Source organism: Ascaphus truei, chromosome 23 (assembly GCF_040206685.1).
Source record: "Ascaphus truei isolate aAscTru1 chromosome 23, aAscTru1.hap1, whole genome shotgun sequence".
Classification (NCBI taxonomy): domain Eukaryota; kingdom Metazoa; phylum Chordata; class Amphibia; order Anura; family Ascaphidae; genus Ascaphus; species Ascaphus truei.
The window spans coordinates 3,777,144-3,800,802 of record NC_134505.1 but is presented as its reverse complement, the minus strand read 5'-3'; the positions used below and the strand labels follow the sequence as shown (position 1 = coordinate 3,800,802).

Genomic DNA, 23,659 nt, shown 5'->3' with positions numbered 1-23,659 from the left:
GTAACTGTTACATACGCCTATAATATATATTATCTGTAACTGTTACATACGCCTATAATATATATTATCTGTAACTGTTACATACGCCTATAATATATATTATCTGTAACTGTTACATACGCCTATAATATATATTATCTGTAACTGTTACATACGCCTATAATATATATTATCTGTAACTGTTACATACGCCTATAATATATATTATCTGTAACTGTTACATACGCCTATAACATATATTATCTGTAACTGTGCATGCAATGTCTTGACTGTAATGTATAAGCCTGTTAGTGTGTCCCAAGAAAACTACACCGTGTCTGTCTGTGCGCTGGGCATTTGGACACCTCTTAAAGATATCATCACTGCATTTCGCATGACGCTTCCTGAGATCAAAGAGCAGGTTTGTGTCTACTGTGTGTTTGGATGCCATTGGGCGCCATTTTGAATCAAGATGGACACCCTACGGAGCAGGGACTGGGACACCGAACACACTGAAGAATTATGGACCCTTCCTACCATAGAGCATTTCTACGTATTGCCAAACGGGAGGCCACATGGGTTTGCCAAATGTGTTGTGGTAACCGACATAACTCTTTCGCCTTTCCGTGGTGTCACGTCAATGGCATCAACCCATTTCAGCTACTGTATGTGTCACTACACCAAAGGGGCCACAAGAGGGCACTGTTGATTAGCTAAGACAGGCCTGCACAACTCGTAAAGCGAGAAGGGCCGAACTGCTCCAAGGAAAAAAAAATTGGGCCGCACGGGTAAAATCATCATCATCATCCTCATATCTCCCCCAGAACCCCTCACTATCAACCATTGCGATACTCCCCATCTATCTCTCAGACCCCCATCTCCCCCTCACCCACACACATAATACTCCCTCTCCACATCAAACACACAATACCCCCCTGCACACCACACACATCCCACCCCCCTGCACCTCACATCCTTCTCCCCCCCTGCACCTCACACCACTCTCCCCCCCTGCACCTCACACCACTCTCCCCCCCTGCACCTCACACCACTCTCCCCCTGCACCTCACACCACTCTCCCCCCTGCACCTCACACCACTCTCCCCCCTGCACCTCACACCACTCTCCCCCCTGCACCTCACACCACTCTCCCCCCTGCACCTCACATCCTTCTCCCCCCCTGCACCTCACACCACTCTCCCCCCCTGCACCTCACACCACTCTCCCCCCCTGCACCTCACACCACTCTCCCCCTGCACCTCACACCACTCTCCCCCCTGCACCTCACACCACTCTCCCCCCTGCACCTCACACCACTCTCCCCCCTGCACCTCACACCACTCTCCCCCCCTGCACCTCACACCACTCTCCCCCCCTGCACCACACACCCTGCACCTCACATCACCCCTCCTGCACATCACCCCCCCTCCTGCACATCACATCCCCTGCACCTCACCCCCCTGCACTTCCAATCACCCCCTGCACCTCCAATCACCCCCCTGCACCTCCAATCACCCCCCTGCACCTCCAATCAACTCCTGCACCGCCAATCACCACCCTGCACCTCCAATCACCCCTGCACCTCCAATCACCCCTGCACCTCCAATCACCCCTGCACCTCACCCCCTGCACCTCACATCACTCCTCCTGCACATCACCCCCCCCCCTCCTGCACATCACATCCCCTGCACCTCACCCCCCTGCACCTCCAATCACCCCCCTGCACCTCCAATCACCCCTGCACCTCACATCACCCCTCCTGCACATCACATCCCCTGCACCTCACCCCCCTGCACCTCCAATCACCCCCTGCACCTCCAATCACCCCCTGCACCTCCAATCACCCCTGCACCTCCAATCACCCCTGCACCTCCAATCACCCCTGCACCTCACCCCCTGCACCTCACATCACCCCTCCTGTACATCACCCCCCCCCCCCTCCTGCACATCACATCCCCTGCACCTCCAATCACCCCTGCACCTCACATCACCCCCCTGCACCTCACCCCCCTGCACATATCCAAGTTCGGATCAGGGGGGGGGAGCGGCCGCAGAAGAGCTCAGCTGGCTGTGACTTCCCCCTCCGTCCCACGTTGCGAGCGGGGGGTGGGGGTAGTGGGAGGGAGCAAGGAGCGGGAGCGGGCCCTGCGGATGCACGCCGGGACCGCGGGGAATCGCCGCCATTTTTTTTTTTCAAAGTTTTTTTTTTTCCAAAGTTTTTTTTTTTTCAAAGTTTTTTTTTTTCAAAGTTTTTTTTTTTTTTTTCAAAGTTTTTTTTTTTTTTTTTTAAATCTCATCGAGGGCCACACAGAGAGGCCAGGCGGGCCGCATGTTGTGCAGCCCTGAGCTAAGGCAACCATAAATAATGGACTTCCCACCACAGACGTAGAATGCTTGAGAAAGTTTATTGAATGACAGAGTTAAAAGCCTTTAGCCAGGGGGGGGAGAAAAAAAACAGAAAGGGGACATTGTCCATTCCGAGGGTGGAGATGATGTTGTGTTTTCAAGAGGGAGATTCCCCAGCGGTTTCTTTCTCGTATATCTTCTTAATACTTCTCTTCAATTTCCCTGACGCTGGAAGACACCACTTTACCGTCCACCACCTCCTCGACAATGGTCATCACTTTCCTGCTTTTGGATGGATCTGAAATGAGAGGAGATGGGACAGTCGACAATTTTTGTTCTCCGGATCTGGCCGGCTTCACGGCTGTTTCCGTGGCTCACGTGTACGCGTGTATCCAACTATCTCTACTTTTTGGCCAACGTGGAATCTTATCTTGGATTTTGTTGGCGGGGGAAACACGTGTTGATCCTCATTAATAACCCACAAAGTCTTCTTCGCCGGCTCCCAATTTTTTGGGTGAAGATGAATTACCTAAAGTCTGAAGGCTTAGTTATGTGATATTGGCGGAGGGAGTTGCCCCATTAATAGGTTCATCATCTAGTGGAAGTATGAACCCTTTCTAAACCTTTTCTCACCACAAATTGTGCTTTCCTGTCTCTAAGGTTGAGTTGTATTCATCCGCCTTGTAGATCTAGTTATAGATTAACATGAATCAATTGGCCGACAAAGGAGTCTACTTTTTCTTATACATCGACTGAAACACTAAGAACTCCTTGTGTACCAAGAGGTTATGAACCTTGTGAGTTCAGGCAGAATGATGGGAAATCAATCTCTGCATTCTGATTGGTCTGAAGGGGGGGGGGGAGGGATTTATTTAAACACAATGGTCCTCTATACGGCTTAAAGCTTGGTAGAATTGTAATGGATAGGATGTATAAAAAAAACCCCCACCTGTTCCTACAGTATAATTAAAGACTAGTGGTTAAAGGGCATAAATCCCCTCCTTTTATGGCTATTCGTTGACCGTCAAATGATGCCTCGAGGAGCAAGAGATACTGTCTCGGAAAGAATGTGACCTACCCGAGTTAATTACCTTTGGAGGAACCCACGGAATGAGCCGAGGAGTTTCCACCGGCTGTTGACGAACCTATTGACAGTCCACTGGAGATAAGATAAAGATTTCCTATGTTAAGCAGCGGTTCTTTCAGGGAGGGAGTAAAGCCATTTCTGTAGCCCCGTGTACCCGTTCCTTACCCTCCCTCCCCATCTAGCAGCCGGCGGTAGGTCTCGATCTCCTTCTCCAGCCGGGTCTTGATGTCCAGCAGCCGTTTGTACTCGTCGCTCTGGTTCTCCATGTCACAGCGAAGTTGGGTCAGCTGCTCTTCCACGCTGCTGATCATGGACTGCATCTGCCCGATCTGCATGCAGTAACGGCCTTCCGTTTCCGCTAGGGTGGACTCAAGGGATTGTTTCTGTGGGATGAGAAAATCACTGAGTCATCCTCACCTACCTACGGTGGTCTATAAACTACGGAGCGTCTTCTAAATCCATCGAAGCGGACCATATGGCAGTTTCTGGATGGACTTTTCCATTGGCTTCAATGGGGAATATTGGGTGAAAATAGATCGGCCACTTTGGCGGATATAGACCTATCCCCTATGCGTTTCCCTTTTTGGAACTCAGGCGTATTCTCTACATCAGGCCCCTTTTAATACTAGTGATGGCACTCCACACTAATGTCTTCCAGTGGTTATGGCTAAACAAGAGAAAGGGAGGAGCATGGTAATTGGGGGGGGGGGGGGGGTGGAATGGGAAGTAAAGGAAATGGTTAATGTGGTTTTAACCTCCTTCCAACTATGGTGCATGTTCATATTTAAGAATAGACAAATTATTTCTTCACAGTGCAGGTCTCCTCCTAGATAGAGGTACCAAGTACATATCTACTCACAAGTTCATAATGAAGTTCTCCATTTAATGTGACCGCCAAGAACAGTGGAAAGACCACATTTCAGGTCCCATATGGAAGCTTCATCTGCCTTTCTTGACCTGATGAACGGACCGTGTGGGGCCTGAAACTTGATTATTAACTTGTATCTCTGTCGTAGAGGAGACCTGCACGTTGAAGACATTGTTTGTCTATGTTGTGTTGACTGCACCAGCCGGAATTCTCCATACCTGACACGGTATCCCCGCGCTTTGGCACGGTACTACATATTTACGAACAAGAAAACACCATTGAATACCTACCATGGCCAGTTGGGACTGCAGCTCTATCTCCAACGCTTGGAAGGAACGTCTAAGATCGGTGATCTCCGTGCTGCTGGACTGCGTCTGTGCCACGCCGACCGAGATCTCCTTTTTCAGCTCCCTGCTCTAAAACAGTAACACCGAGGGTTAGACAGTGTCTCGGGAGCACCGCTCACGAAGAGGACCCTTATCAGGTTATCAGTACAAGATTACGGGTTACTGTCTGTAAAAAATTTTTTTAAAAAAATAAACGACTGATGAAAAGCCGTTCTATTAATAATAAAAAATAATACAAAAATAATAATTAAAAAAAAAAAAAACGTTCTTTAGATTAAAAACGTTTTTTTTTTTTTCATTTAAAGAAGTAATACAAACCCGGTTTAATTCTTTTATTTGTCTTCATTTTTAAAAAAAAAAATACAGAATTGAAGCAAGGGGTTTTCCGGGGGGCTGAACGCGAGTAATTTCAGCTCCGGGGACCCCCTGCTTCCGGAGGTACTTACCTCCGGAGTGGGCGCCGGTAGCCACTTCCAGGTTCACTATATGGTTTACTTTTCAAAGCTCCCAGAACCTGCCGGGCCAACAGGAAGCTGTGACGTCACCCAGATCAGCTTCCTGTTTGCGCCTTGTGGCGAGGAAGCTGAAAACCTGCAGGATATACCGGCGCCCCGTTCAGAGATAAGTATCTCCGGAGGTAAGGGTTCAGCTCCGGAGACCCCCCTGCTTCAATACTGTATTTAACAAAACGAACATAAACAAAACAAAACAAAAACACAGTCTTGGATTGTAGACATGTTGTGTAGTAGGCTCATTGAAGGTTCGCATATACGTTTTAATGGACCGACCAGAATGTTGACCCGGACCTCCAGTTCGTTGAGCAGGGAGAGGGTTAGCAGGTCCGGCAGCGGAGGGGTGCATGGACCCAGTCACGGAGGATGGCCCAGCTTGGATGGCAGTCACAAAAAGTTGTACCAGATGTCCAGGCTAACTATATTGGACGGGCCAGCTGACCTGGGACAATTGTCCTGGCTCTCCCCCTCTCGGCAACCCTGGGACCAACGTGAAAGTTCTTTACCAATGTTGTAGCCTACCAGCAATCGGACTGCAATCTGCTGTACCTGAAGACATATGAGGTCTCCCGAAAGCTCATACATAGCTACATCTGCGATGGTCAGTAGAAGCATTTGTGGAGAGCAGCATTAATGTTAAAAGTGAGAAGTATGAGAGGAGATTCGCAGGACTCGTTACCTGCTCATTGAATCGAGACTCAGCCTCCAAACGGTTCTTCTCGGCGATGGTTTCGTATTGACCCCGCATCTCGTTGAGAACCTTGAGAAGATCGATGCCCGGAACCGCATTCATCTCGACGGAGACTTCTCCGGCTGGCCCGCTGTGCATGGACATCATCTCCTAGATGGGGAACAGGGCAAATAGCACGGCGTTGGAAACCGTAATGGACCGGAGTTTTTGGGCAGCCAATAATGCAGTGGAAAAGTTTGGGAATCTGTGACCACCACATGGTTGTGGGAATCCTACCACTGAACCGCTATCGGCGATCTTTCACAGGACGTTTGGTCCAGCAATGGAAATTGCAGAATATGATGGTGTGTTTACGGTTTCACATTTATGTTTATAAGTGAATTACTTGCAGATGTTTGAATTTAAGGGGAAAAAAATAGAGAAATTGTGTGCATATGTATAAACATGTATATATCTCTATCCCTCTCTCCCTCCCTCTCTCCCTCTCTCCCTCCCTCTCTCTTTCTCTGTCTCCCCCTACATCTCTCTCTCCCTCTCTCTCTCCCTCTCCTCCCCTCCCTCTCCCCCCTCTCTCTCTCCCTCTCTCTCTCTCTCCTCTCTCTCCCCACACCCTCTCTCTCTCCCCCTCTCACTCTATCCCTCTCCCTATCCCTCCCTTTCTCTCTCCCTCCCTCCCTCTCCCCCTCTACACACTGTACACAGCTTTAACATTTGAAAACTGAAATGAAAAGCAGCACAAGACGATTATAGAAAGAAATAAAGATATCACGTTATTATTTACATACAGTATATATCACACCCAGAGCCGACGTTTCCGTCCCCATGTATATACACATATATACACAGAGGTAAACCTATCTGCGTTACATGCATCATGGGCCAATCATTTCAACCAGGATATAACAAGGTGCCAAGATCCAACACAGCAACAAAATGTAAAGGGAATTGTGTAGCTGGCAGGCAGGTAGATATGATGGGTGACTGTCAAACACGTCATAATCTATCTAGCTGCATTGCTGAGGGCATGAACTGTGTCAGTTAACCCTTAGCAGCCTGAGCTGTCAGGCTTTTGCCGCACAGTACAGTACAGATGTTGAACATCAGGGCTCCACAATTACAACCTCCCAGAATCCTTTTCAGGAAACCCCCCCCAATCGTGGCCGGGGCAGCGGAATTTTTATACCGGGAGGAGACCCCAGGGGGAGGAGAGCGCTGGGAATAACGCCTCGCCCTAACCTTACAGACAGGATCAGCATGTGGGGCCCCCCACCTCTGTGTAAAACCGAAAGGGGAGACGTCGTTAAACTGGGAATTTATATGCCGCAATGTACAGCATGCGGAGTGCTGCTGGGCTGCACTTAAAGGGTTAATGACCTCGCAATGTCACCCGCCCTTGAAAGCCTCCGGGGGGATGGGGGGGGGACACGGGGGGACAAATATTAATGACGGCGCTTATATAAATGGGAATCATTGAAGCCCCATGGCAGGTTGCCCAAAGCAGTAGGGTGTGGTCATAACGGGAATATTAATTTCGGGGTTCTCCAGTGCCCTCTAACCGTACACAGGGGAAACTGGAAAGTCCGTAGTTACTTTAGGGGGTTCTCGGGGGGGGGGGGGTTTCACTGCATGGGAGAATTGGGGTTCACAGCGCTTCAGCAAAAGGTTTTAGAGTATCTGTTCCTTAAGTAAAAGATGCTTCAGCAGCGTGGAAGGGTGTGGTCATACCCCATGCTGCTTCACATTGCCGACCTTTTAACCATCCGGGAAGGGAAGGGGGTCGCAGAGGGCAATGGTCTTCTAAGCGGGGCGAACCTGGCGCCTATCTCAGGGCCGGCTCCTTGGGTGAGCCACTTCCTCTCTCTTGGCCTCCGGGAACCAAACATAAGCTGTATACTCTCCATCAGGGATGGTCGTCAAGGGCCACCAACAGGATATCCCTGCTTCAGCACAGGTGGCTCAATCAGTCTCTGCTTCAGCACAAGTGGCTCAACCAGGCCTTGCTTCAGCACAGGCGGCTCAATCAGTGGCTCAGTCTTGGACTGAGCCACTGATTGAGCCGCCTGTGCTGAAGCAGGGGTATCCTGAAAAGTTAACCTGTTGGTGGCCCTTGAGTACTGAAGTTGGCTACCCCTGCTCTACATGTATTTATTACATAATACGGGCTGGCGATAGCTACACAGATGCTCCGACAAGTGATTCCAGCCTCACCTCCTTGTGGTTCTTCTTGAGATAAGCCAGTTCCTCGGTCAGACTCTCGATCTGCACCTCCAGGTCGGCCCTGGACAGGGTCAGCTCGTCCAGGACCCGGCGCAGACCGTTGATGTCGGCCTCCACGCTCTGGCGGAGGATCAGCTCGTTCTCGTACCTGCGGACACACATTGAGTCATTCTCACATGAACGGGTTGGGAGAGTCTCAGAGTCTCCAGCCACACGGACATGGACACATCAGACATGGACACATCAGACACCAACGTTAACTTATCTCTCGAGGACTTACTTCAGCCTGAAGTCGTCGGCGGCCAACCTGGCGTTGTCCACCTGCAGGATGACCCTGGCGTTTTCAATGGTGGCGGTGATGATCTGTGACACAGGAGAGGAGACAACGCTTTCTGATTCTGCCGGGCAGGGGGGGTGACGTGACTGCCCGTATTACCCAGAATCCTTTGCTGCACTGTTTGCTAAGCGATAATGGGGGAAGGGCAGGGTCGCAGACCTGCCTGAGACTTGTGAATATGCTCCCATCGTGGGGTTTTTTTTTATTATCCTGTATTTAGTCACTTATTGTATTATTAGAATTCCCTGTGCTGTACTCTTTGTGAAGCGCCGAGTACACTTTTGGCGCTATATAAATAAAGACATACAATACAATACAACAAGTCTGCTTTATGCACTAACCAAAATATATATATTTACTATAATATAATAATTTACTATAATACTATATGTACTGTACATATATATATATATATATATATATATATATATATATATATATATATATATATATATATACACATACATATATACACCAGTGAACTGAATTAATTTTATATTTCTCTACTTTTCCTATCTTAAAAACATGTATATTGCTATGCAAGCTTGCTGTGCCATTTGGATGATCACGCCCCTTCTTTATCCCTCAAACTAGGGGGGCTCGACTCCAGTTCTCAAGCCCCCACCAACAGGTCAGCTTTTCAGGATAGCCCAGCTTCAGCACAGGTGGCTCAAACAGCCCTTGCATCAGCACAGGTGGCTCAATCAGTCATTCACTGAAACACCTACGCTGAAGCAGGGATATCTGTAAATCTTACCTGTTGAAGGGGGGGGGGGCAAGGGGGGGTGTAGGACTTGAGTTGAGCACCCCCCCCCTGCCTTATACAGACCATTAATTCCTTGCTACCGCTATTTTCATTGATAAAGATGAAGATTTGCATTGTGTAAAACTGAGTCGCCGGTTGACACATTCACATGATCCGTTTGTCTATGTCAAGTTAATCATTCTAACCCCACCTATCCCCCCCAAAGTCTGTGCCGCCGGCAGAGTTTCAGCCGGCGGGGAGTCTTATCCCGGCATTACGACACCTCGCCCCAAATGGAATGTCAGCCCAGAGGAGGACCACTCAGCCTCGTCTCCCAGGACACTCCGGCACTCTACAGCAACGAGACCGCCTATCTGGAATACCTCCCCACGGAAGGACTCATGGAAGGGCATCTTACCTTACTCCTGAGGTCCTCGATGACGGTGTAATATTTGCTGTAGTCGGCTGCCACGCCGGTAGTCGAGCCTGGGCGGTTTTTCTCGTACCACTCCCGGATTTTACGCTCGAGGTCAGCGTTGGCCTCTTCCAACGCCCGCACCTTGTCCAGGTAGGTGGCCAAGCGGTCGTTTAGGTTCTGCATGGTGTGCTTTTCATTGGTGGCGAGGATGCCTTCAAAACCACCGCCGCCGCCATAACCAGCTCCTCCACCGAAACCTCCTCCACCGAAACCTCCCCCAGCTCCTCCACCGAAACCTCCACCAGCTCCCCCACCAAAACCTCTCCCGGATCCCCCACCAGCTCCCCCTCCATAACCTCCCCCAGAAGCACTTCCATAACCGCCCCCTCCTACAGCTTGATAGCCACCACCAAACTCACTCCCTCCATAGCCATTTTCAAAGCCCAGGCCATCTGCATAGCCAACGCCATTCATCCCTCCTCCATAACCACCACCTAATCCTCCTCCTCCATAACCACCACCACCTCCTCCATAACCACCACCACCTCCTCCATAACCACCACCACCCCCACCTCCTGCTACACTCCCTCTCTGGAAAGTTTGCACAGATTTCTTGTAAGAAACTGAGCCCGTGTTGGGCGCCCCGGCTAAGGACCTTGAGTAACGGACAGAGGACATGATGGCAGAGCAGAAGAACACTTGCCCAAGCGATCAGAGATAGCTCAACGGAAGACAGGGCAATGCCGTTAGTTCGGGAGGGCCTTTTATACAAACTGTAGGTGGGTGTGCCTGCGGTGGAAAGAAATGTTGGTTGTGCAACAGTCTGTGCCCCAGTGCCAGATACGTCCCTATCTGCAGAAATATTTGAGCCCCGAGGCGGTGTTTTATTAAAATCAAAAGTAGGAAAAGGGTGGGGTGAAATTAAGCCCTCGTCGGGCTGCCTTTCATCTGCCAAAGACTTTCTCAACCTGCCCGGGCAATTTATTCACGCTCGTTTATTTCTTGTTTTCCAGGTGGGCTGGAGGCAGCTGAATCTTGGCCAGAGGAACGAAGAACTTCCCGCTGCCGTTCATCGCAACGTCTCTCTGTCTGCGTGGCGGGCGCGCAGACAAACGCACTGTGTCCGATTAAAAGATGGCTCACGGGAGTTGTGGCGGTTGTCAGAAGCGGACAAAAGGCTGCGTCCTGTTCCCCAAACACAGGCGTTCATAAACTCCAAAAAATATACGAGTGGTCAAGTTGCATAATTGCATAGCTGCATAAGTGGAGAGTTGCATAGGTGCATAATTGAAAAGTTGCATAGTTGCATAGGTGTAGAGATACATAGGTGCGTAGATACATAGGTTCATAGATGCATAATTGCATAGTTGCATAAGTGTATAGTTGCATAGGTGCATAGATGCATAGTTGCATAGTAGCATAGCTGCATAGGTGGATAGTTGCATACTGTAGCTACATAGTTGATGAGGTTGAATAAAAGACGTACGTCCATCAAGTTCACCCTAAGCTAAATGTAGACGGCAGATACTTTATCCTATATCCGTACTTACAGTATAGTGATCCAGGAGAAGGCAAACACACAGCCCCAGTGACATTATCCAATGTTATCTCATAGGGGGAAAATAAATTCCTTCCTGACCCCAAGAACTGGCAATCAGATTTCTCCCTGGATCAGCGTCCTTCCCATGAAACCTATCCCAGGTTCACATGGCAAAGCCACTATAACCAGCCTCACACTTATGAGCCACAAAAAAACGTGGAAGAAAGCTGTCTGTGAGTAGGGTTACAAGCTCTACACTTCGGTAACCCCAGTGACACAATATCCAATGCTGAGTGACTTGGTTTAACATACAGTAATTACTCCAATACCAGACCATTGGAACCACGGCACGGGTTGGGGAAATTAGGCGTAGCCCGGCCACAAGAATGATGATATGTCATTTTGGAGACATTTAAACACCTACACACGCTGGCGAACTCTTGAAGTGGAATAACCAACACAATGTATGTATTTACAGTACCTAATCTTATAAGTGAATTTAAGTGTGAAATATGTCACTTAAGCTGCTTGCGCAACTGCAAAGAATTTAGCAGAAGCGGCGAGTCCAAGGCCCTTCGTGGGACAGGCGGGTTCCTAGAACACCGGTTGAAGAGCCCTAAGCTAAAGCATATTTATATATATACTAGCTGAGAGACCCGGCGTTGCCCGGGATTGAATGGTCCCGCTCCCCCTCTCTCTCCACTCACCCCCTATCTCTGCTCCCCATTGCCCTCTCTCTGTGGGTGGGTGAGTTAGTGACTGGGTGAGTTAGTGACTGGGCGGGTGAGTTAGTCAGTTAGTGATTGGATGGGTGAGTTTGTGAGTGGGCGGGTTAGTGAGGGCAGGTAAGTGAGTTAGTGAGCGGGGTCTCAGCTAGTGACTGGGTGGGTGGGTGAGTTAGTGACTTTGAGTTAGTGACTGGGTGAGTTGGTGACTGTGTGGGTGGGTGAGTTAGTGAGTGGGTGGGTGAGTTAGTGACTGGGTGGGTGAGTGAGTTAGTGACTGGGTGAGTTAGTGAGTGGGTGAGTTAGTGACTGGGTGGGTGAGTGAGTTAGTGACTGGGTGGGTGAGTGAGTTAGTGACTGGGTGGTTGAGTGAGTTAGTGACTGGGTGGGGGAGTGAGTTAGTGACTGGGTGGGTGGGTGATTGAGTTAGTGACTGGGTGGGTGAGTTAGTGACTGGGTGGGTGGGTGAGTTAGTGAGTGGGTGAGTTAGTGACTGGGTGGGTGAGTTAGTGACTGGGTGGGTGAGTTAGTGACTGGGTGTGTGGGTGAGTTATTGACTGTGGGTGGGTGAGTTCGTGACTGGGTGGGTCAGTGAGTTAGTGACTGGGTGGGTGGGTAAGTGAGTTAGTGACTGGGTGGTTGAGTTAGTGACTGGGTGGGTGGGTGAGTTAGTGACTGGGTGGGTGGGTGAGTTAGTGACATGAGTTAGTGACTGGGTGGGTGGATGAGTTAGTGACTGGGTGGGTGAGTTAGTGAGTCGGTGGGTGGGTGGGTGAGTTAGTGACTGGGTGGGTGAGTTAGTGAGTGGGTGGGTGAGTTAGTGACTGGGTGGGTGGGTGAGTGAGTTAGTGACTGGGTGTGTGAGTTAGTGGCTGGGTGGGTGAGTTAGTGACTGGGTGGGCGAGTGAGTGAGTTAGTGTCTGGGTGGGTGAGTTAGTGACTGGGTGGGTGGTGAGTTAGTGACAGGGTGGGTGGTGAGTTAGTGACTGGGTGGGTGGGTGAGTTAGTGACTGGGTGGGTGGGTGAGTTGGTGGGTGGGTGGGTGAGTTAGTGACATGAGTTAGTGACTGGGTGGGTGGATGAGTTAGTGACTGGGTGGGTGAGTTAGTGAGTCGGTGGGTGAGTTAGTGAGTGGGTGGGTGAGTTAGTGAGTGAGTGGGTGAGTTAGTGAGTGGGTGAGTTAGTGACTGGGTGGGTGGGTGAGTTAGTGACTGGGTGTGTGAGTTAGTGGCTGGGTGGGGGAGTTAGTGACTGGGTGGGTGGGCGAGTGAGTGAGTTAGTGTCTGGGTGGGTGAGTTAGTGACTGGGTGGTGAGTTAGTGACTGGGTGGGTGAGTTAGTGACTGGGTGGGTGGGTGAGTTAGTGGGTGGGTGGGTGAGTTAGTGACTGGGTGGGTGGGTAAGTGAGTTATTGACTGGGTGGTTCAGTTAGTGACTGGGTGGGTGGGTGAGTTAGTGACTGGGTGGGTGGGTGAGTTAGTGACTGGGTGGGATGATTGAGTTAGTGACTGGGTGGGTGGGTGAGTTAGTGACTGGGTGTGTGGGTGAGTTATTGACGGTGGGTGGGTGAGTTAGTGACTGGGTGGTTGAGTTAGTGACTGGGTGGGTGAGTTAGTGACTGGGTGGGTGAGTTAGTGACTGGGTGGGTGAGTTAGTGGGGTGAGTTATTGACGGTGGGTGGGTGAGTTAGTGACTGGGTGGGTGAGTGAGTTAGTGACTGTGTGGTTGAGTTAGTGACTGGGTGGGTGAGTTAGTGACTGGGTGGGTGAGTTAGTGAGTGGGTGGGTGAGTTAGTGAGTGGGTGGGTGAGTTAGTGACTGGGTGGGTGGGTGAGTTAGTGACTGGGTGTGTGAGTTAGTGACTGGGTGGGTGAGTTAGTGACTGGGTGGGTGGGCGAGTGAGTGAGTTAGTGACTGGGTGGATGAGTTAGTGACTGGGTGGGTGGATGAGTTAGTGACTGGGTGGGTGGGTGAGTTAGTGACTGGGTGGGATGATTGAGTTAGTGACTGGGTGGGTGTGTGAGTTAGTGACTGGGTGGGTGAGTTAGTGACTGGGTGGGTCAGTTACTGACTGGGTGGGTGAGTTAGTGACTGGGTGGGTGGGTGAGTTAGTGACTGGGTGGGTGAGTTAGTGACTGGGTGGGTGAGTTAGTGACTGGGTGGGTGTGTTAGTGACTGGGTGGGTGAGTTAGTGAGTGGGTGGCTGAGTTAGAGAGTGGGTGGCTGAGTTAGTGACTGGGTGAGTTATTGAGTGGGTGAATTCGAGTTAGTGACTGGGTGAGTGAGTGAGTTAGTGACTGGGTGGGTGGGTGAGTTAGTGACTGGGTTGGTGACTGGGTGGGTGTGTGAGTAGTGATTGAGTGGGTGGGTGAGTTAGTGACTGGGTGGGTGAGTTAGTGACTGGGTGGGTGGGTGAGTGCGTTAGTGAATGGGTGGGTGGGTGAGTTAGTGACTGGGTGGGAGTTAGTGACTGGGTGGGAGATAGTGACTGGGTGGGTGAGTGCGTTAGTGACTGAGTGGGTGGGTGAGTGGGTGAGGAGTGAGTGACTGGGTGACATTTCCCCCTCCCCCCCATACCGGTGGTGGCGGCATGAAGCTAGAGGGCAGGCCGGCATCCCCCCCCCCGCACCTCCCATACCTCCCGTGGCAGCGGCATGCAAATAGTTAGCGTCCCGGGAGGGAGGGCAGGGGGGGGAGGGCAGGGGGGGGAGGGAGGGCAGGGGGGGGAGGGAGGGCAGGGGGGCGGAGGGAGGGCAGGGGGGGAGGGAGGGCAGGGGGAGGGAGGGCAGGGGGAGTCGGACGCGGTAAATAAGGCATTTCCCTGCATGTACTCACCTTGCACACGGCGTGCGGGTCCCGGCCGCCCTCCTCCTCCACCTCGGGCTCCTCCGTGGAGAGGCGGAGACAGCCGGAGGAGCGGCCTGTGTGAGGGGAGAGCCGCGTGCTCTGTGTGTGTGTGGGGGGGGGGGGGGGGGTGAGCGCCGGGTGAGAGAGCGGCCTGTGTGAGGGGAGTTAGTGACTGGGTGGGTGGGTGAGTGCGTTAGTGAATGGGTGGGTGGGTGAGTTAGTGACTGGGTGGGAGTTAGTGACTGGGTGGGAGATAGTGACTGGGTGGGTGAGTGCGTTAGTGACTGAGTGGGTGGGTGAGTGGGTGAGGAGTGAGTGACTGGGTGACATTTCCCCCTCCCCCCCATACCGGTGGTGGCGGCATGAAGCTAGAGGGCAGGCCGGCATCCCCCCCCCCCCGCACCTCCCATACCTCCCGTGGCAGCGGCATGCAAATAGTTAGCGTCCCGGGAGGGAGGGCAGGGGGGGGAGGGCAGGGGGGGGGGGGAGGGAGGGCAGGGGGGGGAGGGAGGGCAGGGGGGGGAGGGAGGGCAGGGGGGCGGAGGGAGGGCAGGGGGAGGGAGGGCAGGGGGAGTCAGGGACGCGGTAAATAAGGCATTTCCCTGCATGTACTCACCTTGCACACGGCGTGCGGGTCCCGGCCGCCCTCCTCCTCCACCTCGGGCTCCTCCGCGGAGAGGCGGAGACAGCCGGAGGAGCGGCCTGTGTGAGGGGAGAGCCGCGTGCTCTGTGTGTGTGGGGGGGGGGGTGAGCGCCGGGTGAGAGAGCGGCCTGTGTGAGGGGAGAGCCGCGTGCTCTCTGTGTGTGTGTGTGTGGGGGGGGGGGTGAGCGGCAGGTGAGAGGGGAGAGCCGCGTGCGCTGTGTGTGTGGGGGCGCTGTGTCCCGGGCGCTCGCTCCGCTCCCCCACTGACTGTAGCGGCGCCGGGGGGGGGGGGAATGGGGGGAGGAAAAAGCGCAGGAAAGCGGGAGACCCGGGGAGAGGAGGAGGTGGTGTGTGTGTGTGGGGTGTGTGGGGTGTGTGGGGTGTGTGTGATGTGTGTGTGATGTGTGTGTGATGTGTGTGTGATGTGTGTGGTGTGTCCCCTTCACTCCGCCTCAGGCCAATGAGAGGGGGGCGGGCGGACCAAGGGAGCAATCTCATTGGCCTGGCCCAAGGCCCAAGGTCCAATGAGATTGCCGCTAGGGACACGGGGAGGGGCACAGGGAGACACATACAGACCCGGACACATAGGACACTTTCAGAAATATATAGTAGATATATATATATATAGTTTTAATATATGCAGCCTTTGGTTACCTTTATTGAAAACTAATCACCTAAGCTGCCGATCGTTTTGTTCTCCCGTGATCGATCGGCAACGATCCGGCTTCCCCCGGGGGGGGTTCACGTAATGGCCGCCTTCCCGTTTCAATCAATCCGTCTGCCAGTGTAACTCAGCAGCTACAATGTAACCTGATACGACCAAGGTAACATTGTCTATTGTTACAGCTCGCAGCTACAAACTGCTGGGAACACTGGCAACAAATGATCCCAAACAGGAAAGGGTGGCAACGATCTTGCACTGCTGGGGAGGTGTGCCATAGAAATCACAGGATGCTTAGTGCATTAAACCTCATTAAAAATGGCATTAAGTGTTGAATTTAAAAAAAATGGCAGTAATTATTATCTAATAATACAGAACGCATTAATGTACAGTAGGATATTGCAGAGCGTAGATTCTGAACGGCAGATATTAATAATAACCGTTCCCCATCTTACACTATGAAGGAAGAATTCTGCATCTCACGCTGCCATGTTTGGGTAAGATCTGCTTGAGATTCATTGATCCGCCAAATTCTTTGTTTCAGGCTCTTTTTTTTTTACTATTTAAAACCAGAGACAGAACGTGAAACACAGACAGAGCTCAGTGCACATCCAGTGAAACTTATACACGGTACAGTGCCTAAATATATATGTGTAGATATCTTTTGAATAAAATGGTCTTTTGGTTTAACATTTTGGCCAAAGTGTTGTAAGCCCCTGAGCCCCTACACGGCAGACCACATCTTTTTTTACTATCTGGGAATATGAAGGAGCGGGTTTTTACGCGACCCCGGGTGTGCGCTTAATACGACTGCGAGCGTGATCAGGCAACCAGGAAAGTCCCTGCCAAATACCACCATATGTATAGAATCCCAGCTGTCGCACAGGGCACTATTGATTCACAATTACAGACAGGGGGAGGTTTTCTGATAGTAAATAGCATGTTCGGGTTTCCAGAACCAGACAAACCGCGCCGGGGCGGAATGCGCCTCTAATGCGTCACGCCCGGCTTCTCCACATCACAAAGCCAGTGTAAATAACCGCACACGGGTCACACCCAACAGGTGGCAACCGCTGTCTGCGAGTAGGTTGCAGGCTCTGCACTTCTGTAACCCCCAGGCTGCGCTGAGAAAGCTGTGTAATGCGGCAGGCAGAAGCTCACAGGGGGAATCCCATGTTACAACAGACAAGTAGCAAAGAGGGACACACTGCGAGTGCCCATTTGCATTGTCATTACCCAGAATCCCTTACTGCAGCGGAAGCACAGTTTGCCAAGAGATAACGGGAGAAGGGCAGAGCTGCAGAGCCCATGTGAATGGGCTCGCGCGCGGCGTGTTTTTATGCGCCGCACGCTGCCCCGGCGGGAGAGTTTGTCGTTCTTTTACCCGTCGTATCCTGCGGTATTCTGTGCCTGATATTACTGCAAAATCCCAACACTGAAATGTAAGGTGTTCGTTCCTCAGCTGCGAAATGTGACTCGTCCTCGCGCTTGTGAGCAAAGCCCCCGATAAACAGCAAGAACCAACAGACTCTGTGTAACGTGCGACAGAAGAAGACTTTATTTTGTAAGGTGGTTGAGCTGTAGATGCTATATGTAAATAAACTTAGTAGGAAGAAGTATATAGATCAAAGGAGATGTAGCAGCTTCAGGTGGACCCAACTGGTGCCACAGGTTATATATATATCTCAATGATGGCCATAGTAGAAAGAAAGGAAGACGTGAGAAGACCCTACTATAATTGGCTTGTCATTGCATGGATGGTTATGTTGTCCTCGCGCATATCTCCCACCCTCACTTCCGATGATGTTCCTTAATCCATCGTCTCTTCGGTCTCCTCCACCTTGGTTGACACGACGTTTCCATTGAGGAGCGTCTCCGTTATCGTCTTTGTCTTTCTAATTTTGACGGGCTCTAAAGATGAAAAGAAAGCGTCAATGTTTAAAAGTCGTGTGCCGGGGTACCATCATTTCGAGGACTGCGGAGGTGGATCCAGTGAAGGTCCGATGTGAGGTTACCTGCCCACTCGAGTCAACGCCATATGGGGTGAGTTACCACCGCATCGGACCTTGTTGTGTCCTGGAGTTGGCGCCAGATAGGGGTGAGATACCACCGAATCGGACCTTGTTGTGTCCTGGAGTTGGCGCCAGATGGGGGTGAGATACAACTGCATCGGACCTTGTTGTGTCCCAGAGTTGGGGCCTTGATCATGAAGGTCCGACTAGACTGATCACGCGGCGACCACCTGGAAACAGCCGCGTTTCAGCCACGTCATTGCGACGCGTCATGAGCAAGGCCCCTCTACGTAGTTTTTTTTTTTTGGTATGCAGTAAACGTGAGACGGATACAGTAAGCCTTTGCATGTTATAGTAATTGAACAGTGCATCTACAGGTGTATATATGTCAATTATTCCTTCTTTACTTGGTAAAGTCTGCTATTTTATTCTGTAGCTGTGTAACATGCCGAGCTCACTACAGCAGAATAAAGGCCTTGTAACAAGTTGGATTCCCGCTCGCATAGTGGGCCGAGGGAAATCCTGTTCACACCGCCTGATGCAGCACTGAGGAGGTTAGTCCCAAAAGCAGGCAAGCTTGATTCATCTCAATTTTACTCGTCAGGGGAACACAAACCCCCACACAGACTCACTACTGAGATCTTTCTGGCCAGGAAGGAACTTGGCCCTGGACCGCTGTGAAGAGAACCTAGAGAACCCTACCTCAGCCCAAGGTAACTGACCTCCACTCTGTTTGTGCTATGCATTGTGGGTAAAGAGCCCCGCTCTCCAACCCATGGATAGAATGTCTGGAGAGGTGTAGCGAGCGCTCTTACCAGGAGTTAGGCTGTTTCTTTTCCTGTAAACCTCAGGGTGGCTGATGATAAGCTATTTACGTTGTTACATTTGTGGCTAATAAAGGCCTACATTTAGGTTTCCCCTAAAAAAAAAAGTCTCCTGTTCTAATGACCTCTACACACATCTCCTACTGGCGTCAACAAACATCACGCAACACTGCCGCTTTGTCCCCATGACCAGAATATAACGGGAACCGCACAGTATTATAGTCACTATATACTGTATTCTTCGCTCGGCGCCCCAACACACAGTGTATGCACCTGTCTTTCGTGTCTCTGTGCTGCAGAATGTTTTGACATCATGACCTATTTTTAACCTTTAGTGGATTCTATTGATATATATACAGTATATGATACCAAAGACATTAACAAAGGGATATGTTTACCATCTGAGCTTTGACCTCCAGAATCTGCATGTCCAGTGCCTGAAGAACCTGAGGAACCAGAGCTTTGACCTCCAGAATCTGCATTTCTAGAGCCAGAAGAACCCGAGGCAGCAGAACTCTGACCTCCAGAATCTGCACTTCCAGAGCCAGAAGAATCAGAGGCAGCAGAGTTTTGACCTCCAGAACCTGCATGTCCAGAGTCTGAAGAATCTGGGGAACCAGAGCTTTGACCTCCAGAACCTGCACTTCCAGAGCCAGAAGAACCCGAGGCAGCAGAACTCTGATCTCCAGAACCTGTGCTTCCAGAGCCAGAGGAACCCAAAACATCAATGCTTTGATCTTGAGAACCTGCACTTCCAGAGCCAGAAGAACCTGAGGCAGCAGAGCTCTGACCTCCAGAACCTGTGCTTCCAGAGCCAGAGGAACCTGAGGCAGCAGAGCTCTGACCTCCAGAATCAGTGCTTCCAGAGCCAGAGGAACCTGAGGCACCAGAGCTTTGACCTCCAGAACCTACGCTTCCAGAGCCAGAGGAACCCGAAGCATCAGTGCTTTGACCTTGAGAACCTGCACTTCCAGAGCCAGAAAAACCTGAGGCAGCAGAGCTTTGACCTCCAGAACCTGGACTTCCAGAGCCTAAAGTTCCTGATCTTGAACTTTGAGTGGATGAGGTTGCAGGCCCTGCACTTGGAATTGTAGAGGTCCTGGAAGACTGGGAGCTGGAGCTTTGGCTGATGGAACTTCCAGATCTTGAGCCCTGGCCACTGGAACTTCCAGTCCTTGGCCCTTCTGCTGCCCCACTTCCTGTACCGGAGTCTTTTCCAGATTCGGAATCCCTGTTGAACACAAATGGCAGTTCTATCATTACTAATGCTGGTTTGCAATTCTAGTTCCCGTTCAACTTGTGCTATTACATCACTCCCTGTTCTGTACAAATGCACTTCTTCAGGTACTGCGTAAGAAATACACTTACCCATCTTTTCCATGTTGTCTTCTACAATACTGCGTTAATTATAGGCCTATTGACTAATATGTAAATAGTATATTGTAAATGTACGAGTGAAGCACTGGAAATCATTTAATGAACCGGTCTATAGGTACAAGTTGGCATATGTATTGCTATACATATTTAAATAATTTTGCAAAGGACACACACAACCCTTGTAGCTCAAACCCAAACCACCCTCACCACATACTGTATATTTATGTCGAAAAGGAGTGCTATAGGGTATGGCACATTGTATAAACAAAAGACAGAGTGCCCCAATGTGACAACGAACCTGACAAATAATTGAGTTCAATACTTATCTGTTCTTTCCTCATAAGTTAGGGTAACTTAGTTAAATTTCTTGGCAATCGTACCAATGCTTTGGCCAAAGATGTTCTCCGTTGGGGTTCTCTGTCTTTTGTTTTACAATGGTTCATACATTGAAAAGTTCATGTCTTCTTCAAGTATTTCCTGGGTTACAATGACTAAAGGTAGGCTGTTACTATTTTACACTTCTTTTGGTCATTTGCAGTAGTGATGTAGAAACACTATAAGGATGATCTGCCTGTGCTTTGCCCCTACCCTCCTTCTAGAAGTTGGCGGTATGTCTCGATCTCCTTCTCTAGGCGGGCCTTGATGTCCAGAAGCTGCTCATACTCTGATTTCTGGCCATCCACTTCCTTCCGAAGCCTGGTCAGCTGCTCTTCCATATTACTAATTGAGAGCTGGATTTGGGATATTTGTACACAGTAGTTCCCTTCGGTCTTTGCCAAAGACTCCTCCAAAGAGTTTTTCTGTTGATAAAGAACAAGAGTTGGCATAAGTTGTAGTGTGGGTAGAGGGAAAACGGCCTACTTCACCAATATTAGGTTCAGTTGAAATATTTCGAGGAAGCTATGATTTCTGACGGACAACCGGTGGAGACACAAATCATTTACTTTCAACAAAGTTGTTGTTGGAGGATATCCCAAAATATTGCTCAATTGCACAATCCTACCATGACAAGTTGAGATTGCAATTCCATCTCCAGCGACTGATAAATTCGCCTCGAGTCTGTGATCTCCGCCTTGCTTGTCTGCACTTGCTCCACTCCGGCAGACATCTCTTGCTTCATTTCTGCACTCTGATGGTATAAAAAAAAACAAAGAGGGGGGAAATGATTGGGCAATGCTCTAAATTAACCTTTTTTTGATTTTCCCAGAAAAAGCAAATGAGCAGAAAATGTTGACCTTTTGGTTGAACCAGTCTTCCGCCCGTCTCCGATTCTTCTCTGCGATGGCTTCATACTCTGCTCTCGTATCATTTAGAAGTTTTGTTAAATCTTTACCGGGAGCGGCATCCATCTCTACGTTGACTTGGCCAATAGTGGTACTCTGGTTAGACTGGATGTCCTAAGCAGGAAGCAGAAAACGTCCAAGATGCACTCAAAAGTACTCAACGAAAATGGATTTCTCAACCAAGAAATGTGTTTTAAGGATAATTTGGAGTTGTTTGGGCTATGCGCCGTTCAGCAGACATGGGCTTTTGGCACTCACACAGATTCTTTAGAAAATCTGGTTGCAGTAATGGCTGCTCCAAACAGAACCAAAATTGTCCTATTATGGAATCATCCCCCAAAGAAACAAAAGATTGGTTTCACCAGTGTCTACATTTCATTGACCAAAAATGGATCAATTTCACCGATTAAAAATTGGAGATGCCAAGCTTTCCTTCATTTCCGATTACTCTACACCACCTTTTCCTATTACGCATGCAGAGTTTAAAAAGGTTGCCTCAAAGTAGTTCAATTCATTTTTTTGAGGGGGGGCAATGTGAAGACATGTTAGTATTCCCCACCCAACCTCGTCCTACATTGGGATAGTTGAACCCCTTTTTTTGTTGGAGAAGACACAGTCCCATGCTTTCCCGTCCTGGCCGGCATGTAAGGGTAAGGTTAGTTTGCCTACCGTCTCGTGAGTCTTCTTGAGATCGGCCAACTCGTCCGTCAGGCTTTCAATCTGCTCTTCTAAGTCTGCGTTGGTCAGGGCCAGTTCATCCGAGACCTTGTGAAGTCCATTAGTATCGGCCTCGATGCTCTGACGCAGGCGGAGTTCATTCTCATACCTTATATCACCGAATGGTATCATTTACCGACAACAAAACATAATGCCAACAGTATACAACAATCTCTGGTTAGAAGTGTGTGTCATGTACACACCCTTTAGTTTTCACAATGTATTGGGTAGCAGTATGATAATACATGTTTCCTCCGACCCTACCTACAGTATCTTATGATCAGTTACCTACCTCCAGCGCTGTGTTTCCCATAGTTCTGCTTAGGAAATGACGCACCAGACACCCCATGACAAAAATAGGATAGAAATCCCTTTTTACTTTATAGGAACCCCAGTATTTCCTTGTTAACTTCGTTTAATACCTTAAGCAGCAATGCTTGTCCTGAGCTCAAGAGGTTAAACAGAGTCAACACTACAAATAACCCTTTATTCAACGTGAGAAAAGAACAGACAAAGTCAAAGTGACTAAATTGCATTTTTTGGGGGGTAAAAAAAATGTCAACACATTTTTTGGCATCTGGTTCATAATAGTATATAATTAAGCCATCATGTTGGTATGTTGATAATATGTCAGTGTTTCCAGTAAACCTGTACCAACTTAAAATACTTGGCCTTAGGGCCTCCTGTGTTTCGGTGATCAGGGGCGAGGTGTGTTACAGTTCATGTGTAATTGGGTTAGTTCCAGTCATAAAGCTGCTTACTTCAGTCGGAAGTCATCAGCCTCCATCCTGACATTATCGATCTCCAAAACGGGGCCGGTGTTGTCAATAGTAGCGTTGATGATCTGGGATTAAAAAAAAAGGGGGGGGGGAGGCCCGAAACAATGCTATCAAATGTATCACCGGCCCCAACAAATCTGTCACTTTCGAATGATGCATGTGAAGCGCGCGTCCGTTTTCGAGTTATACGCATTACATGTGCCGTGTCGCTACGTCGGCACCTTCATCATACCTATTGCCATTCCATTTCACGATTAAAAATAAACAAAGCCCGCTGTTCTTTATATGATTTCCTATCATCCACTCGCACACATTAAAGATTGTAGTGATTAATTCGATTGTAAGCTCTTCGGGGCCGGGACTCCCTTTCCTAATATTACTTTTATGTCTTATTCCCACTATGTGTTATATTATTATGTCACGTGTGTTACCGTATGACGCGCTATGTACCTGGATGGCGCTATATACACATCTATCTATATATTTCTCAAACCGTTGTGTGCGTGTCTGTTTGTCCTGTGTCTCCCTGTCCCTAGGGGCAATCACATTGGACTTCTGGCCCGTCACTCCGCCTCAGGCCAATGAGATTGCTCCCTTGGCCTGCCCGGCCCCGCACACCTCTCATTGGCCTGAGGCGGAGTGACGGGCCAAAGGGGACACACACACACACACACACACTCTCTCTCTCACCCCCCCACTTTCCCCC

The 23,659-nt window shown here is 49.9% G+C and overlaps 2 protein-coding genes across 3 annotated transcripts; both read right to left on the bottom strand.

Annotated features, from left to right (window-relative positions):
* Nucleotides 1-2,365: 2,365 nt before the first annotated feature.
* Nucleotides 2,366-10,308, bottom strand: LOC142473117 (keratin, type I cytoskeletal 12-like). 2 transcript variants are annotated; one of them, XM_075580275.1, is made up of 8 exons: nt 9,548-10,308; nt 8,328-8,410; nt 8,039-8,195; nt 5,819-5,980; nt 4,571-4,696; nt 3,578-3,795; nt 3,404-3,484; nt 2,366-2,623 (listed from the first exon to the last, which is right to left on the bottom strand). In XM_075580275.1, the coding sequence occupies exons 1-7, from the start codon at nt 10,223-10,225 to the stop codon at nt 3,409-3,411; spliced, it is 1,500 nt and encodes a 499-aa protein (XP_075436390.1). In that variant the 5' UTR covers nt 10,226-10,308; the 3' UTR covers nt 2,366-2,623; nt 3,404-3,408. The 2 variants fall into 2 exon arrangements, with proteins under 2 accessions (XP_075436390.1, XP_075436389.1); XM_075580274.1 differs by having other exon boundaries at nt 3,417-3,484.
* A 7,201-nt stretch (nt 10,309-17,509) lies between these two features.
* LOC142473116 (uncharacterized) lies at nt 17,510-23,015 on the bottom strand. The gene is made up of 7 exons (XM_075580273.1): nt 22,936-23,015; nt 22,127-22,283; nt 21,410-21,571; nt 21,178-21,303; nt 20,763-20,974; nt 19,196-20,028; nt 17,510-17,872 (listed from the first exon to the last, which is right to left on the bottom strand). The coding sequence occupies exons 1-7, from the start codon at nt 22,959-22,961 to the stop codon at nt 17,772-17,774; spliced, it is 1,617 nt and encodes a 538-aa protein (XP_075436388.1). The 5' UTR covers nt 22,962-23,015; the 3' UTR covers nt 17,510-17,771.
* Nucleotides 23,016-23,659: the final 644 nt, after the last annotated feature.

Bases quoted from the DNA above. Each gene is read 5' to 3' on its own strand.
- LOC142473117 (XM_075580274.1), bottom strand. From the start codon at position 10,225: ATGTCCTCTGTCCGTTACTCAAGGTCCTTAGCCGGGGCGCCCAACACG. The intron at 5,981-8,038 runs GTGAGGCTGGAA...TTCCCCATCTAG, and splicing joins TCAAGAAGAACCACAAGGAG to GAGATGATGTCCATGCACAG. The intron at 3,796-4,570 runs GTAGGTATTCAA...CTCATCCCACAG, and splicing joins TGCAGTCCCAACTGGCCATG to AAACAATCCCTTGAGTCCAC.
- LOC142473116 (XM_075580273.1), bottom strand. From the start codon at position 22,961: ATGGAGGCTGATGACTTCCGACTGAA. The intron at 22,284-22,935 runs GTAAGCAGCTTT...CGGTGATATAAG, and splicing joins GCTGATGACTTCCGACTGAA to GTATGAGAATGAACTCCGCC. The intron at 17,873-19,195 runs GTAAACATATCC...TTTCATCTTTAG, and splicing joins TGGAGGTCAAAGCTCAGATG to AGCCCGTCAAAATTAGAAAG.